This window comes from Hippichthys cyanospilos, chromosome 7 (genome assembly GCF_059441005.1).
Source record: "Hippichthys cyanospilos isolate Australia breed blue-spotted pipefish chromosome 7, RoL_Hcya_1.0, whole genome shotgun sequence".
NCBI lineage: Eukaryota > Metazoa > Chordata > Actinopteri > Syngnathiformes > Syngnathidae > Hippichthys > Hippichthys cyanospilos.
The window spans coordinates 6,090,644-6,108,308 of record NC_142375.1 but is presented as its reverse complement, the minus strand read 5'-3'; the positions used below and the strand labels follow the sequence as shown (position 1 = coordinate 6,108,308).

Here is a 17,665-nt window from a genome sequence, read left to right as displayed (position 1 = left end):
GAGGTGCTGCATTTACCAGTCTGTAGCTATGACAGACATGGCAGCCTCCAGAGGAGTGCCACCCCCCCCCCCCCCCCCCCCATGTAATATAATTTCATGATAACTCGACGTACGACTATATTTAAAACATACCGTTCGTCATTAATAACACATTTATTTGCAAGTTTTTTAAATAATCATTGAATTTAGTCATTTTTATTGAAAAACGGTCTAAATCTTACACATTGTCCCTTTAAGTCTGGATCACAGCTCACAACACAATATGCGAGTGGGAAAAAAAGATTACCTTTGCCATTGTTATGACATTTTTAAAACAATGTGTTGTATATTAGAATCAACCAAATTGTATGCTCATTGGAAATATAATAAAGACGTTACTTTGGCAGAGCCTCACAAAAACAAACTGCGCATGCGCGTCTGTTACACTCTACTTTGAGTCGTTCGGCCGGTGCTGTCATCTAAGGGCAACTGATTATCGCGTACGTCATTTCAGAGAGTACGCCTATGCTCGTCGATACCTCGTTTTGTCAACGAAAGAATCGGCTGTTTTGGTTGTTGTATTTTGGGGTGAAGGAGCAGTTTGGTTGTGGATTTTCTCCGCTACAGCAAGACGCGAGGTTTGTGCGCTCTCATTCATTCGCCATCCCCACTCTCCCCCTCCCTCCTCCTACATCGCTAATATAACAAGCTAACCGTTATACATTGGCACGTAATATCATCTAAAGGGACAGTTTAGGCTTTACGACGTGTATCCCTTGTTTGGTTTTGAATTGTTCGTTAGTAAGGTTTCCTCTTATGGCGCCTTATTTTCGAAGATAAGCCTGCACTTGACTGTTTTGCGCTCTTTCTAGCGTTTTGTGATAAACACACATTAGCCGGAGAGAAGCAGGTGCTGCTGCACAAAGCAGACTCATCTCGGAAGAGTTTTTAGACGTCTCACTTTTCACAGGCAGCCATGTTAGCTCAATGACCTGTCCCAGGACCTAAGACTCGTGTTTTCAAGTAGCTGCCTTCTTCATGGGACTGTGAAGAGATGCTGGGCCCAAGTGCGAGGGGATCGTTTGCAGCTTGTCCTTGCCGGTCACTCATGAACATCTGCTTTTTAGAATGGAATCTACATAACCCTATTTCTATTTCTTCACTCATTTGTCACACTGAAACCCGGTCTTTGACCAAAAAGTTTAGTGTTTTTATGCACTACAAAGCACACAAATAAATACTTGCATGTCAAGAGTTCGTCCAAAAAAGTAATGATGCAACAGCAGTATTATAACACAGCTTTTGTGAGTTTGGTCATGTGACTTTACAAGCGCTGAGCAGTGACTTGTAGTTGCCCCATCAACTCTGATGTCACTTTCAGAGTGGCAAAATGGCCACCCCTGAGATGGGTTTGGATTTTGCTACTTCATTTATATTTCATAAATGCAACACCGTGGTGAGCATGAGGAGCATGGCTCTCAGCCACCCGGCAAGTTGGACTCTTTCAACCTTGAGACGTTGACTTTGATGATTTGGACAATTGTACAGTTCTGGTTCACATGTGAAGAGAAAAGACATTTTCAACAGCAATGTGTGTTTCGTTGTCTTGCCACAATACATTTGAATTTTGATGATAAATTCATATTTCACAATTGCAATATCAAATAGAACCCTTAGTTAGAGAACCTGTGCCATATAGAACATTATTGTAACACTTTTTTAATTTCACTTCCCCCTTTCGTGTTCATCTTTAAAGATAAAACAATTAATGTTCACTGTGATATGGCCTAGTAACTGATTTTCACCAAGATATTCTTCCAGGGCAACACAGTAGAAGAAGGGATTTGCACGTCTGCCATATGAAGTTGTTGTGATGTTTGAATTTGGATTTGCTTTCATGTTTGCAAGGGTTTACTCAGGGCTTCCTCTGCATCCCATGAATGTTAGGTTCATGAAAGATTCGCAATTCGGGCTGTCTCAACATATTCATATACTGCCATTACTGGCCTCCACATCCCACAAACAATAGGTTCATGCAAGACGTGCTAGGGGAGGGTCCAAGCTTTTTACTGAGGCTGAAAAGGTCTTTGAAATGCTTTATGCGAACAAGAAAGTCAAGGAGCTACAACCCTTGTGCAGTATTTTGACCAGTTTGGGTCATTATTGCAGTACTTTAGCCAAGGGAGGGCACACTCCTGGAAGTGATTGTGCCACGTTGAACTTTGGTCATCTTTCAATGCTTTGAATCTCCTTTGATGTAAAGTGCAAAAGGTTGGACAAAATACCACGCAAGTGTAAAACACACCAACAATTGAAGTGTTAAAAGTTTCTGAGCGTTAAATGGTATCCAGACTAGGCGTTATTTCCGGGTTAATATTTCACATAGTGTTATATTAACTCTGCAGAGATGTAAATAGTTAGCTTTGCCTTTGCATTCGCACATTTTCAGTTTGGGATACACAAGGCAGCACTATTTAAATTTTTGGAATTTTACCTGGTAAGTGTAATGAACTCCAAGCTGACTTAAATGATTATTAACTGATGCTGTTAGTATTTGTTGCAAAGTCGTGTTTGTTATCAATAAAAAACAACAAATGTAGCCATTTGTAAAGTACCAGTAGCTAGCACTAAAGACGGAAAAAAAGCCTAGTTTGCCAACTGGCCACATTCAATGCCTTCTCTTCTCTGACCTCAATACTAAAGAAATGAATTCCCATTCACTGTTACAACACAATTTTATGAAAGTTTTTTTTTTTAATCATAACTTTTACCTTGGCTGCACAGCATCTAGTCATTTGTGTCTTAATGAGACCTGTCTGATTTTCTGTTGCCTTACAAATGAATTGCTTCCCAAGGCCACCACAAAGTGTTAGGTTTTGATTGTCATAATTTATAACACATGTTGATGATCATTAACAACATACGTAATTCAATTTTTTTGAAGTAACCAGTTAATAATCTTTTTTTCACAGTTAAAATGAATTTCAAAGCAACACAGGACTGCGCAAAATTTAATTAACACCCCAGAACAAGGTGGTGCTTAAGAGGCCGAACAACATCAAAAAAATGTTTTACAACGTTTTAACCAAGTATAATTTCACTCTGAAAGCAGTGATATGTGTGTGCTAAATAAAAGTACCGTATTTTCTGCACTATAAGGCGCACCTAAAAGCTATATATTTTTTTAAAAAGCTGATGGTGCGCCTTATCAGGTGCGCCTTATATATGGATCAATATTGAGATTCGTAGATGGGGAATGAAGTGATAAAGTAAGCTTTACCTGTATCTTTTGTGTGTTTACAGTTTAACAAGGTTGGTCATATTGACAGTTATTATGCTCTTGAGAGTTTAGAGTTATTATTTGAGTTATTATTGTTATTTGAGTATTATTATATTGTGATTGAAAAAGTTTTAAAATATGTCTTTAATTGAGGGTGTGCCTTATTATCCGGTGTGCCTTATATATGGAAAAAGTTTTAAAATATGTCATTAATTGAGGGTGCGCCTTATAATCCGGTGTGCCTTATAGTGCGGAAAATACGGTAAGCTGAAAAAACTAAATTATGTGGAAATGTGTTTCTAAATGTAATTCATATTCAATTACACAAGACAATGATGAGTTGAGTGAATCAAATCTAAAGAAAAATGGCTGCTGGATAATCAAAAATGATAAAGATAAATACTACTTGTATTTGTATATTGTTTGTAGGTTAGCCTAATGAAATAATGATTGGGAATGCTTTCGATGAAATATTAAAAAAGAAAAATCCTTATTTTGCACAAAAGATTTGGTAAGGGATCAACATTTTCTGTACAGAAATACTTTAATCCAATTTCTAGCATAAAACCCCCAAATCTTTCCCTCCTTTCATCATTCATTGTTTAGTGTGCGAGGAGACAACACACTGGTTCCCAATTCACAATTGTCAGAAATGTGTTTGATCAACTCACCATGGAGTTTCACTCTATATATAATTAGACCTTTGCATTTTTTTTTACTTCAATACTTTTTCTAGCATAAAAACAAACCTTACTTTGCTTTGATGATTCACTGTGTAGTGAGCAAGGAGAACTTACACTATTTCAGGTATGAAATTTGCCTGTTCATCTCACCGCGGCATTTCACTGTAGATATACAAGACCTTTGCACATTTTTGTGAGGAAACAAGTTCTCTCATGTGTTTTATAAAGCCTACAGGTGTTCATCAAATGCACAAATTCATTTTTACTTTGAATAGAATTGGAGAGACTTGTTTCATGGCCTTAAACCTCTTTTGTTGCTGTTTTTTAATTGCATTTGACTGTGCTGCTCAAAAAGGCATCAACCACGCCTTTGCCGTTTGCAATATATTGTAATGCCCATTCTCAATGCTGGTTAGCAAATCAGGTCACTGTTTTAAGAATAAAAACGCATTTACTTCTATACTTCTTGTGCTGTTTCGGATCGTGGCTGTGCTGGTGCCTACTGTGTACTGGCTCACTTAGGGGAATATACATGGGCTGGTTCACTGTCAGTCAACCTAACATGCATAGTTTTGAATTTGGAAGGAAGCTGGTATAAGAAGCCAATGTGTAGACCTCACATGCACAAATCCCTGTGTTGCAATTGGGAGGGAGTTAAGAACACCAATTTGAGATTAGACGCAGGATGCATTAGAGGGGACGGGAAGGCCTTTTGGGATTAATTCAAGCAGAGGGTTGTCCCCTTTGCTGATGTGATGCCATTTCCCTTTTCTCTGTCACCTTTCCTAGCTCTCCATTCTTGCATGCACTTGGTCTTATAATATTAGTGATGTTGCCCACCTCATGTGACAATTTTTGTCTTTCAAGATGAAGCTGGACAGGCGCTGGATGTGGCGGGTGCTGTTCCTTGTTTTCTTGACTGTAGCCGTGGTAATGGCCCAAAAGCAGTCTGAAGTTGACCAATCAGATGTTGACAAAGAAAATGGCTTGGACGAGGAGGAAATGGAGCCTTTCGTCACTGAGGAGGAGGAGGAGGGTGACGAGGACATGGAGGAAAATAAGGCACAAGCAGATCTGAAAACCACAGCCAAGGACAAAGTGTCCTTCCAAGTGAGTAAAGGACAAGTAGGACGAGAAGAAAATATGACATTTCCACCTATTTTACTATTTGATTCATGTGGCTTCATAGGTAACATATGAGACTCCTGTGCCCATTGGAGACGTCCACTTTGCGGAGACTTTTGATCACGGCTCACTTGGCAGGTAATTTCTACTGTGAAAGCACGTAGCGCTTCGGCTTTTGGCATGATGCAAACTTCCAGCTTGTGTAAAGGCAGTGACAAGCTGACAATATGGAAAACGTGTTAAAACACAAAACCGAGTGGACGCGGACCATACCGGCACACCGCGACAATTTTTGCCAAGCAAATAATACAATAATAATGAACCACTAATAAATGAATAGACATACATCTTGAGCATACAGTATTATGGAGTTAATGGAGTGGAAGAAACTATATATATGAGGATGATGGCGCAAAATATCATGTAGTGCAATTAAGCAGCTTTCCTGCAGTGCAGGATTTGTAAGGCGCGTGTGTGCATGCGGTAAAGTGACTGATGATGAGGCAGATTAGTGCCTCTACCAAGCAAGGCCAGATCCCAAATTTGAGCCATCAACCCTTTACTTTGAGACTGATGTGCTAGACAGTTGGCCACCATGCCATCAAATAGACCAACATGGGCATGAATTATTGTGTGTTCTCCTTAGATGGCAGTTGTCCAAAACAGTGAAGGAAGATGCTGATGATGACATCGCAAAATATGACGGTTTGTGCCCTTCACCTCTTCAACCACAAAGCATGATGCATGTTTGTGCTATCCGGGAAACAAAAATATCTTCTGTGGATTACTTTTAAGCATGCAGCAATGTGTTTTCCAAAAAAGGACCCGCTGATTTCCTTTATATGTCCAATGCAGGAAAGTGGGCCGTGGAGCAGCTGAAGGAGAACAAGGTTCCGGGAGACCAAGGCCTGGTGCTCAAGTCTCGTGCCAAGCATCATGCCATCGCCGTCATGCTGGACAAACCTTTCGTCTTCCAGGATGAGCCCCTTGTCGTACAGTCAGTACACACAATGGCAATATTCGCTTTGGAATCACTTGATTTAATGAACCAAATGTAGTAACAGTCAAAACACTTTTCCAACTTTTTTCTTTTTTTTTAAACCTACATGACAGTCTTAAAGTTTTGAGGGAGAAAGTTCTGCCGTCAGTGTATATTCTGCCTTGTATGAGTCACAGAAAATGTGTGTAGAGAACCAACTTTGTCTGTTTTTTCCCAGATATGAAGTTAATTTCCAGGATGGCATTGACTGTGGTGGCGCATATGTTAAACTGCTTTCAGACACTGGTGATATCAACCTGGTGGGTATTTATCGTCATGCCTTAGCATGACTTCATTATGAGAATGACAGTGTGCTAATTGGTGGCTGCTTCCACGCCGTGCCAGTGACCAGAATACCTCTTAATGCAAACGTTTCTCACAGCTATTTGAATTTTTATCAAACACATTTGATGTTCTGGCTTTTAGGAGAAGTTTAATGACAGCACACCCTACACTATCATGTTTGGACCCGACAAGTGTGGCGAGGACTACAAGCTCCACTTCATCTTCCGCCACCAGAATCCCTTGAACAAAGATTTTGAGGAAAAGCATGCCAAGCGGGCTGATGTGGACCTCAAGAAGTTCTACACTGACAAGAAGACGCACCTCTACACTTTAGGTATGGTCACATGGAGATTAGGGTTTTGGCAGGAAAATTCAGCCTTGAAGTCAGTTGCAAAAAAACAAAACTCGCGCAAACTTGACAAGCTAAGGCTGAGATTCAAGCTCAGAACCTTAGAACTCTGGGGCAGAGGAGTTAACAACTGGCTGAAAAAACACCCATTTTTATTGTGGCCAAACCAATAAATCCTTTAAAATCTGAAATATATTTTCCAGATTGCAACCAAGCTTAAAATAAGTACTATACAGCCCAGAGATGAACAATACTACTTACTGTACATTATGTGTGAAATGTTATTGGCATTGCCCTGTTCTGAATTTATTTGGGAAAATAATTAGCAGATGATTTTAAAATGTCTTAATTTGTAGGCTGCAACTACAGTACCCTGAGATCAATATTCTCTGTGCACTTGCTTTGAAAGCTCATCACTGCTAACCGCTACAAAGACCAAATAACCCTCATGAAAGCACATCTAAACAGTTGCGGTAACAAACGCAACTATTGAGTGGTGCACGTTGCTGTGTTTCGCCATTGCCAGTCCTCAAGCCAGACAACAGCTACGAGATGTTCATAGACCAGTTCAGCGTAAGCCGCGGAAACCTGCTGAATGACGTGGTGCCTCCAGTCAACCCGCCTAAAGAGGTTGACGATCCAAACGATTCTAAGCCGGAGGACTGGGATGAGAGGGCCAAGATTCCTGACCCCGACGCCCTCAAGCCCGATGACTGGTAATTCGACAAGCGCGCACCTTTGCCACCAGATTGTCACGTTGAAATCTTGTGATTCCTGCTAAATAAATAAGTACTTTTGTGGCAGGGATGAGAATGCACCTGCGAAAATAGAAGACCCAGATGCAGTGCAGCCAGAAGGCTGGTTGGATGAGGAACCTGAATACATACCTGATCCCAATGCTGAGAAACCAGAAGACTGGCAAGTAGACAGTAAACGCATTACAACAAACACATACAGTACAGTAAAAGATAGCACACTTTCAGTTGGCATTCTGAAATTGAGCTTTTCTCTTTTGTTCTGTGGTTATCACTGAAAAACTAACCCATTTGCTGCTTTGAGCTGTGGCCAATGCCATAAAAGTCGTGCTTTAATGCCAAGAACAGGCGTTTTTAGCAAAGGCAGTCATTTACTGCCATCCTGTGGCATCAACAAACAATTACAAACCCTTTTGGGGGTGGGCGCAGCTGCTGCAATACTGATTTTCTTCATTGATGCCGCGGAGTAAGAGTTTATAGCCTGACAGCTCTCCTGTATTTAGGGATAAGGAATTGGATGGAGAATGGGAACCCCAGCAGATCCCCAACCCAGCATGTGAAAGTGCTCCAGGGTGTGGGCCATGGAAGCGCCCCCTGATTAACAACCCTCAGTACAAGGGCAAGTGGAAAGCCCCACTGATAGACAATCCCAACTTTAAGGTAACTACAGTTACCTGTTTTGTTTTCTGTGGGGCTGACTTATTAGACATCCAAGACAGGTGCAGAATTGTCTTTACAAAATGGGCAAAAATACCATGTTGTTCATATTGTACATGTATTAATAACTGATCACTGGTGTCTGTAAACAGTTATGTCAATGTGAAATTTAGCTTTTTACGATCATAGTAAATCAGGCCCGCTGTGTGCATGTTGATTTTTTTTTTCTCTCCAAAGGGCCCCTGGAAACCTCGTAAAATCCATAACCCAGAATATTTTGAGGATCTGCAACCGTTCAAAATGACGCCTTTCAAAGCCGTGGGCTTAGAACTATGGTCCATGACTTCCGACATCTATTTCGACAACTTCATCATCACCTCTCACAAGGAAGTTGCTGATCGCTGGGCCTCGGACAGCTGGGGTTTAAAGAAGCTTGTGGCCAGCGCTAATGAGGTCAGTGTTTATGCTAGCCTCATAAAGACAGCAAATCTGCATGGGTTTGCTCAGTCATATTAACAATGGTCAAAATGGTTCTCCCGTCAGCCGGGGATTTTTGCCCAGTTGATGATTGCAGCAGAGGAGCGCCCATGGCTGTGGGTGGTCTACATCCTGACAGTCGCTCTGCCTGTTGGACTTGTTGTGCTCTTCTGCTGGCCAAAGGTACCGTCGAGCTACTTACTGTAAATCTGGTATCCGCATGATCTCAATCACATCATTTTTTGATACAGAAACCAGATGACTATGTGTACAAGAAAGTAGATGTGCCGCAGGCTAATATAGAAGAAGAGGATGACGAGGAAGAGGAGGAAGAGGCAGCAGCTGACGAAGACAAGGACGACAAAGATGACAAGGCTGCACACGCTGAATCAGATGCAGGTGACTTCGATAGAGAGCAACTCACACACACACAGACACACTCTTAATTTTCCCATTTAGTTTAACACACTGTAACTATAAAGCTATAGCGGAGGCTCTGGACAAGGATGTCACAAACCTAAAAGGAGAACAACCTGACAACGGTGACAATGAGGATGGTGGAGAAAACCAAGAAAAGGAGGAGGAGGAAGAAGATGGGGAGGAAGAGGAGGAAGAAGAAAGCAATGCTCCCGAGAGAACAGAAGAGGAGGTAAGTGAAAAAGTCAAATGAGAACATTTGTCTTTACATGAAGGCATATATATATATACATTTCCACTGTCTGATTTTGCTCACGGTATCCTTTCCTCCCAGCTGAATGGAGGCAGTGACACTGCTGAGAGTAACAAAGCCGTGAGGAAGAGGCGGGTACGGAAAGAATGAGCTAACCCCGACAACTGCCGTCCCCATCTCCTTCACGAGGACGACGACGTGAAAGCGCCGCGTTTCCTCCGTGAGCAGGACAGAACGTGCTTTTTCCTTCAGTGACCCTGGCTGCCCCATTTGCATTTCATCCCTCTGCGACAAACTGCATCCAGTCATCCTTTTCGTTTGGCTTTTCAGATGCACCTCCACTACTTTGTGCATTCGTTGTTTTCCCCTGTCGTTTTTTCGACGGCATCAAAATCGTTTTCCCTCTTCAAGCATTGTATGGCAGCCTAACATGTTACCTCAGCTCTCTTCTCCCTCTTAGTTCATTGATCTGGCTCGTAATGAAGGCGTTGTACAGCTTCCGAACTGTCAGCTCTCATGTCTTTTGCTTTCAAGATCATGTGTGACATAAAGTTCCTTCCTAGTAGAGTTTTAATACTTATACATGAGTTCCAGGCAAAGAGGTTACAACAGCATGCTGTGTATAAGTTTCCGCAGTGTGAAGGGGACCGCACAAGTTTCTGTAAATTATTTCATCTAAGCATTTACTTGATTTTATAACTATGATATAACTATTTAACAATTTGAAATCACTATCTAGAGTTTCAGCAGTGTATGCTAGTAGACGGATGAAGACAATGCACTGAAACAACCGTTAACAGATCAGGCACATGCATTTCTTTCATCACGTAGCAGCAAAATATCCTTGAGAGTCGTAATCATGTAATGTGTGTGGGATTATGGCACCAATGCCTTGATGATGAACATTTTATTTCAACGTTTCAAAAAAGCAAAGCTTGTATGTTAGTTCACCACGCATATTTTAAGCTTTTGTCAAGGTCTTGATAATGCCAGAAAAACACAATAAGGAAATCGGTAATCGAGAAATTAAAAAAAAAAAAAATTAACTAGAATTTTAAAATGCAAGTATCACTAATTGAAACAAGCTAAACTTGACATTCCATGCATATACTCATTGTTTTGGCAATCACTTGTTTTTGTAAAAACTTCTGTATAGTCCCTGTCAGACATTGGCAAATACCATAATCCCTGTTTACATTTGTTTGCAAACTGCATTGCTCTTGGAAATAAAATATTTAATATAAAAGTGTCTCTGTGTCGTCATTAAGATGTACTGAGGACACAATAAATCCAAAGTGATCTTAGAACTTAGGCTTTTATTTTAAAAAAAAGTTTCTTAACAACAGTGCAGGATTATTTTCACATAAAATGGATCCTGGATGTACCTTACTCTGAATACTTTTCAGACAACCTAAACATACCAAAATAATTGTAATAAATTATAACAGGAAATGAATTTCAAATGAAGATTTCAGAGTACATCTGGCTGCTAATGCTATTTTTGAAAACCGATGCCCTTCCATTTTGCAGTTCAACAAGGAGAACAGCATCACATTTCCGGCCCTGGTCTCCCACAGCAGATCAATAGCACTAACATGCACTCAACTGCTTTTAAGTACAAAGCGTCTGTCTTCTGCTCATGTCTCGAGTCCCATTTCAACCTATCCAGATCTACACCTTGTTATTCAAACAATCTGCATCATAAAATATTTTTAGTGTCATGACTGACTAAACAAAATACAAGTACATTTCATTTTCAATTTTAGGGACTCAACTCACAATGAGGGCTGGGGCTAAAGGTGTACATGCCTTGCTAATACATTTTACAGGAACGCTGTTCTGCTTGGCAGTGGAAAAAAGTCATGCAATGTCTTGTCTGCTCATGATGACTTGATAACAAAAACAAGTACGTTATGAAGTCACAATATTCATTGAAACCTGATTTGCATCAGCCCACTTCAATGTTGAATGCTGAGACGGGAAGCTGCGATCACACTGACTTTAAACAGGAAACCAGGTGGGTAACAACGGTGCACGGTTATGACCTAAAGACATTACAGTAAAGCAAAAAGTGACTCATGACTTTGAATGGCAAGTTAGTCGAGTCATGTGGCACACCTCCCTCGTCTGTAGTAGGCAGCAAGCACTTAGCATCTGCCAATAGTCTTATTTGTGTGGCTGGGCTATTTGCCGGTAAGAGTTATTTGTAAAATTTTCATGTAGTGAACGTTGACCAAAATTGACTTAAGCACTACACTTGCGTGCAGACATTTTCACCCGTTCTTAAAAAGAACTCTGTATTTTAACGTGTATGCACACGCAAATTGGGACTCCACACATCTGTCAATAGTTTCACTGCAATTATACTGTAACCCTGAAAAAGTGCCACATGACAAAATTAAATGTGAATCAGCGCTGTCAGAGCAAGCTGAACAGGTGACAAAAGCGTTGAACTTTGGGCCCAGGTCAGGGGTAAAAACGTAGTCTGCCTCCATGTCTCTCTTCATCTCAACTCACTTGCGTTTGCTCTTGGTGTCGGTGGTCTGAAAGACGCTGGACGCAGACATGAGGTTCTCGATGTACTGACCGAGTACCTGGTTCTCCGACTTCAGCTTCAAGTTTTCCTCTTTGACCGCATCCACCCGCGCTGACAGGTCTGTAGCAAACAAAAAAGTTTGCTGCGTAATGAGGAATTGCCACATGAAAAATGGTAGTGGTAAACAAAACTTTGAACAGTGTCAACATTATTGTGCCTGTGGGAACCAGGTATTATATGAGGACCCAGGAGGTATGTTCGCAATAGCTCACAAGTGATCAACTTAAAACTGATCAATTTAAAACATGAACATTGTCAAAGATTTTTTTAGAAAAGCTTTGCTTATTTCTGTTTCCTAATCATTGTAAAGAATGTTTAATATGACCAGTGTTTTCACATAAATGAAAAACAACTAATTGTCCATTGTAGAAGAGATGCCTGTAAAATTCCAAACACTTAACACATAAGATGTTTCATTGAAATAACAAAATAGTATCATACTGTGGATTAATACTGGTCAATGCTGATGTTAGCCTATTCATAGATGGCAAATTATTCCAGCTTCTCTGATTTGCTTGGCCTCTGAATAAGGAAACTAACCTTGAGCTCCCTCAGTAGATTCTGGATAAAGATTGAGGTCTGGACTCTGAGGGAAACCTGCTACCTTGATCTTGGCGAGCTTCAAAAAGCTTTGTCCCTGTTACTGTATACTTGAAACTGAAAGCAATTTCCCATGATTACTGCTGTCCTTCCATTTAGAATGCAACATCCAGAGCCACTAGAATTTACATATATTTCATTTTTCACTTTTAAAAGTTAAAATGTATGCGAGGGGAAGTTCAATGCAACATCTTCTGTACAATAAATGGCGGCCGCTACTATTTACATTGCGTTGTGTCTAAAATCGTTTGTGGAATATGGAGAAAAATCCACCTTGTTTTGTGCCTTTGGGAGGCTGCCATTTTGGCATTTGCTGTCGACTGAGAATGACAGTTGCTCAGGTCTTAGCTCGAGAACGACACATCACCAAAACCAAAAAGCAAGTGACTACGATGCCATTTTCAGTCGACAGCGAGAAGCAAAATGGAAGCCTCCTGGGATAAAAACAGATATTTTTGCTGCTTAATTCATATTCCACAAACACAATATTAATCAGAATGCTATGTTAAGAGTAGTGTGTTGTGTTTAATGTTCTATGTTACACTGGATGACATTACTTGAATTCTGTGACAAGGAAAAAAAGATGTGTCGGATACAAGTGACATTGTTCACTACCCCTCGTTCATCAAATTTATGTCAACTTTTTTTTTTTTTAAAGTATCGATGTTAAAGTGATTGCCAGTGTATAGTTGTTATACAGTGTATAACGCCAGTGTTATTTAATAAAGGTTATAGGATTAAAAGGGGGGAAATGGCGATTATGTTACCTTCCAGAGTATGCTGAAGTTCCAACACCTGATTTATTAGCCTTGTCTTTTCCTCCATCTCCACTTGGTTCTCCATGTCCCCTGAAAAAGAATCCAATCGCTTTGACTCCACACTACAAATATTTTGTTCTTAGACATTACTTTATTATGGAGTAGTCATACCATCTATGTCACAATTCATGATGAAGAGATCGTTCTCTGGCTTAGTATACAGGGCTGCAGCTCTGCTGTCCACTGTAGAGGGAAGACAGATATACTTCAATAGGGATCGTGGGGTACACCAAAATGTTAAACAAAACCAAACATTTTAACTACCTAAAAGGCCATAGCTTACTGTTACTAAACAAATAACAAGGCAGGCTAATATAAATTATCAACACTATTATAGTAATGATGAATCAAATCACTGCTCCTTCAACAAGCCATGGTCTGGGAAACAGGTTTGCCCATTGCATCCTCCTTGTTGTTGTTGTGAATCTCTTCCAAAAGCTCTCAGAGCTGTCCGACACGTTGCTGCGCAACAAGGTTCAACACTGACGGTGTGCAACTTGATTTACTGACTTGCCTTCATAGTTTAGAAAGCAATAGAAATTAGTGCTTGAAACTGTTGTGATGCAGTGGTGATGAAAAATTAATCGGATATAGCTGGAATTTATTGCACATGTGCCATAAATGGTAAAAATAATTTCAGTCTTATTTTCATTCAGGAATGATCACTTAAATTGGCGGTGTAAATCCTATCTTTGATATTTTAGTCCTACGTGAATGCAAACACAGTTCAGAAATATCCTTAACAGTTGCATGGGTTTATCGGTTAAGTGATAGATGGCGGCTTCCGAGGAGCAGATGCCGCACCCTTTTATTTGCTTCATCTGATCCTCACAATTTTCTGGTCTGGTTCTTATGCAAGCACCTAAACTACTGATGTTATTTTTAAACTCGCTTTACTCATCATTGACAAGTAAACCATTATTTAACAAAAAATAGTTTGGTTCCCGTGGTGCAGCGTTGTAAGACACGAGCAACTCCAATAACTAAAACTATAACATAACTCCAGTGTTACATAGAGTGTATCTTAAATATATATTGTAGTTCTGAATCACATTTTTGGTAAGCAGTGTGTTGAATGACGACCACTACCAACAACCATCCTATCATTGAAGCTTGCGGACCGTTATTTACGCCGCTTAATATTAACAAAGGTCAATTCGACAGAGGCCAAATTAACACATGAGTATTAAAAGCATAGCTTGTCAACAAGCATCCCGGAGAAAATCATTTCAGCAATTACGCTGTTGTAAAATCAGGCGAGATACGACCACGTCTCTTCTGGGTTAGCTATGCTAGCTAACTAGCGTTTGCAGTCTGCCTAAACAACAACGTTTACAAATAAAACTACAAATGTGTAACATTTCGTTAACAGCGCGTTAATTCAGATGCCATGTTTGACTGTTCTACACAGAGCGCAACAATAATTGTTTTTTGTTTGTTTGTTTTCATTTATTGCAGCTACTGAGATACGGCTAACATTGGACGCTAACTTCCGCAGGTTGTGAATGAATGCATGTCCATCAACGCAAACTATCATCTTACAAAAACGAGTCATATTGTTACCACTCACCAAAATCAAGACTGTGTGGTCTCCGAAACACGGAGTATCGTTTTAAACGCGACAAACTATCACACACAGTCAGTCAGTGACGATGACGCCGGCGGCTGAATCTGATGAGGATTCCTCACCGCTGCAGGTACGTTACTCCACTGACTGACAGGGGGCGCCGCAACTATCACCCTTTAAATAAACAACTAAATAAAATAGCTATTTGTAAATAATCTTCCTTCCAGTTAGGAGGCGTGGGATTGACAACTGTGTTCTACTGGTAGTGACAACGCAAAATTGTGCTAGTTAACATCGACACGTCAACTGCTGATCTGCTGCGACGGGTCAACAGCGGTCGAGCCCTTGCGCACAGTGACGTCAGTTTTAGTCGACTGTAGGTGGCAGTAGAGGCGAAAATGGATGCCCCTCGCGATGGCTGAATCTGCTTGATTCATACTCCACAAACGCAATATTAATTAGAATAAAAGAGTGGAGGTACAGCGAGCATGTTACAGTTGATTACATTTACAGTGCTGTAGTTGAATATGCACAGTCATTCTGTCACTTGAGCACATCAAAAACAGTTTCTCTTTTTTTTTAACTAATGGCAAATGTTTTGCTACATCCTTACAAATCATTATGTATAAATACCAGTTTTTTCTTATGTTATTAATTACTTTTGTCATTGAGCGGAATGTGTTTCTCTTGAAGTGTCCCAGTGAACAGAGCCCACTTCTAATTGATGGCCGATTTCTCGTTATTTTTGTGTGTGTCAACTATTTTTCTGTTAAAGCCTTATGTTATTGGCAAAGATGTGTTCGTATTCACATTAAACAGAGAGGAAGATGGGGAGGGAGGTACACACTATAGTAGGCCCCAGTGAGCCCAGAACTGGAACAAGGGAGAGAAAAGACAACATAATATAATAACATTTCTATAGTAAGAGAGTGGGATAGCTTGGGTGGGAAAAAATGAGACTGACACATCCACACTCACACTCACAAAAAAAAAGAAAAAAAAAGTGTGGTTATGAATGTGAAGGAATGCCGGAGCAATTAGAGAAAATACACAAAAGCACAGAAATGCAAACTTCACACACAACCCACACCCTAACCTCAAAACGGTGAGAAAGACAAACCATAAGTTGCCACATGCAAAAGTGTCTTTATGAATTCTAGTTACACAACCTCGAAATCTGATTTAAATTGTGGTCAAAGGTGAACAAATTTGCTTAGTGTCAGTCAATGTCATGTACGTTGGATACAGTTTATCATTCAACATCTCAAGAGTTTGCGTATGATTAGAAATGGTTTACAAATTATGCACAGATATAGTAAGTGTGTCCTCTTGTTAATGTCAAACTGCAAACTATATTACCTTTCAAGGTAGTGATAATATCGTTGTTTATTTTTATTTTTTTGTAATGCATATTCATGATAACATACCACAGTTCTGTCTCTCTTTAAAAACATTCCTAGCCACCGTTGACCTTCTTACCCTTGCTTTAATTTCACAAAGTGATAATTGATTCTGAACATTTGACTGTAAGAAACATGATTTCTTTAGTTTTTTGGGTGAATACTTAGCAATAACGTTAGGTTAAGCTAAAAGCTCCAATTTAATGTTCATACGTACAAAGAAAGGCTTTATGAAGCTTTACCTGGATCGTCTGCAAGCGAGATGTTCGTAAAAGTCTCATCTTCGTCTTCCAATTCAGCCTCCATTGTACGCCTTTGTTTTTCCTCCTTCAACTTTCGAGGTTGTTTTGATGTTTGTCTTTGAAAAGCAATCGTGATCTCACTGTCTGTTTGTGTTCATTCACTTTCCTGCTCACAATGGCCCTTCCTCCACACTCACCTGCGGCCTGACTCAATTACAACGTCATGCAGCTACCTACCCGACCTGAACGGCGACTCCAGTTACAAGAGTTGTCACGGGAAAACATCACCATGGCAACAAACCTGCTGAGGTGACAAAAACTTTCCTTGTGAGGAAAGCGTAACAGGTCAAAGTATTTGGACCAGTGAAAAACACATAGCGACACTCACACAAACACTTTATGCACTCACAAAATAATGCACACATTCTTGTCACATATTAACCCGAACTGTCAGCGAGGCACATTTTAACATTTTATCAGCAAGCTGTGCGTATCCTCGAACAAAGGCGATGCTGTGTAACATGAAATATGTTATTTGATGAACTAGTTCCTAAAACCTGTTTTGAACTTCTTGTTCCGTCCAAAATACTATATCTCGGGAAGGCATGAAGATGAAGGCAGACAGCTGGTCGACTTGGATCTGTGGTGTTAGACTGCACTCCGATGGTTCAAAATGAATACTGCAAAAATCACCATCACTTTCTGGAGCACAATTTATTTATTTATTTATTTATTTATTTATTTATTTATTTATTTATTTATTTATTTATTTATTTATTTATTTATTTTAACAGGGACCTAATTCTAAATTGCAATAAAATGCACATTGAGGAATTTCACTGTTCATTGTCTCCTGTACGAACCGAACCAGAAACCAGATGCCCGTTTTGGCACCCTGACATGCTCCGTCTTTGTGCATGGTATTTTTCCAAAGCTACTTACACATACAAATAGATGTGACTGGAATAACAGACTGCAAAAGAGTAGAGCACGAGTCCATCTGTACATGTTTGGCCCACTTTCGCACAAAGCACATGAGCATTGATACTGTATTTTGATATTTTTTTAGTGAATGGACAGAATTCTCCTCGACTCTGGTTGTTTAGGGTAGAGTTGTCACCGATTTCCAGCATAATTTCATCA

At 40.1% G+C, this 17,665-nt stretch overlaps 2 protein-coding genes across 3 annotated transcripts; one reads left to right on the top strand and one right to left on the bottom strand.

Annotated features, from left to right (window-relative positions):
* The first annotated feature begins 421 nt into the window (after window positions 1-421).
* On the top strand, window positions 422-10,548 carry clgn (calmegin). Its single transcript, XM_088419367.1, has 15 exons — window positions 422-617; window positions 4,810-5,052; window positions 5,132-5,205; window positions 5,714-5,772; window positions 5,923-6,064; window positions 6,285-6,366; window positions 6,533-6,725; window positions 7,267-7,456; window positions 7,545-7,658; window positions 7,999-8,155; window positions 8,390-8,605; window positions 8,696-8,812; window positions 8,881-9,028; window positions 9,112-9,278; window positions 9,381-10,548. The coding sequence occupies exons 2-15, from the start codon at window positions 4,810-4,812 to the stop codon at window positions 9,447-9,449; spliced, it is 1,971 nt and encodes a 656-aa protein (XP_088275493.1). The 5' UTR covers window positions 422-617; the 3' UTR covers window positions 9,450-10,548.
* Window positions 10,549-10,600: 52 nt separating this feature from the next.
* scoca (short coiled-coil protein a) lies at window positions 10,601-16,719 on the bottom strand. Of its 2 annotated transcripts, XM_088419368.1 has the most exons (5): window positions 16,523-16,719; window positions 13,425-13,496; window positions 13,263-13,343; window positions 11,817-11,955; window positions 10,601-11,344 (listed from the first exon to the last, which is right to left on the bottom strand). In XM_088419368.1, exons 1-5 carry the CDS (start codon window positions 16,584-16,586, stop codon window positions 11,338-11,340), a joined length of 363 nt encoding a protein of 120 aa, XP_088275494.1. In that variant the 5' UTR covers window positions 16,587-16,719; the 3' UTR covers window positions 10,601-11,337. The 2 variants fall into 2 exon arrangements, with proteins under 2 accessions (XP_088275494.1, XP_088275495.1); XM_088419369.1 differs by having other exon boundaries at window positions 10,601-11,955; window positions 16,523-16,714.
* Between the last annotated feature and the right edge of the window lie 946 nt (window positions 16,720-17,665).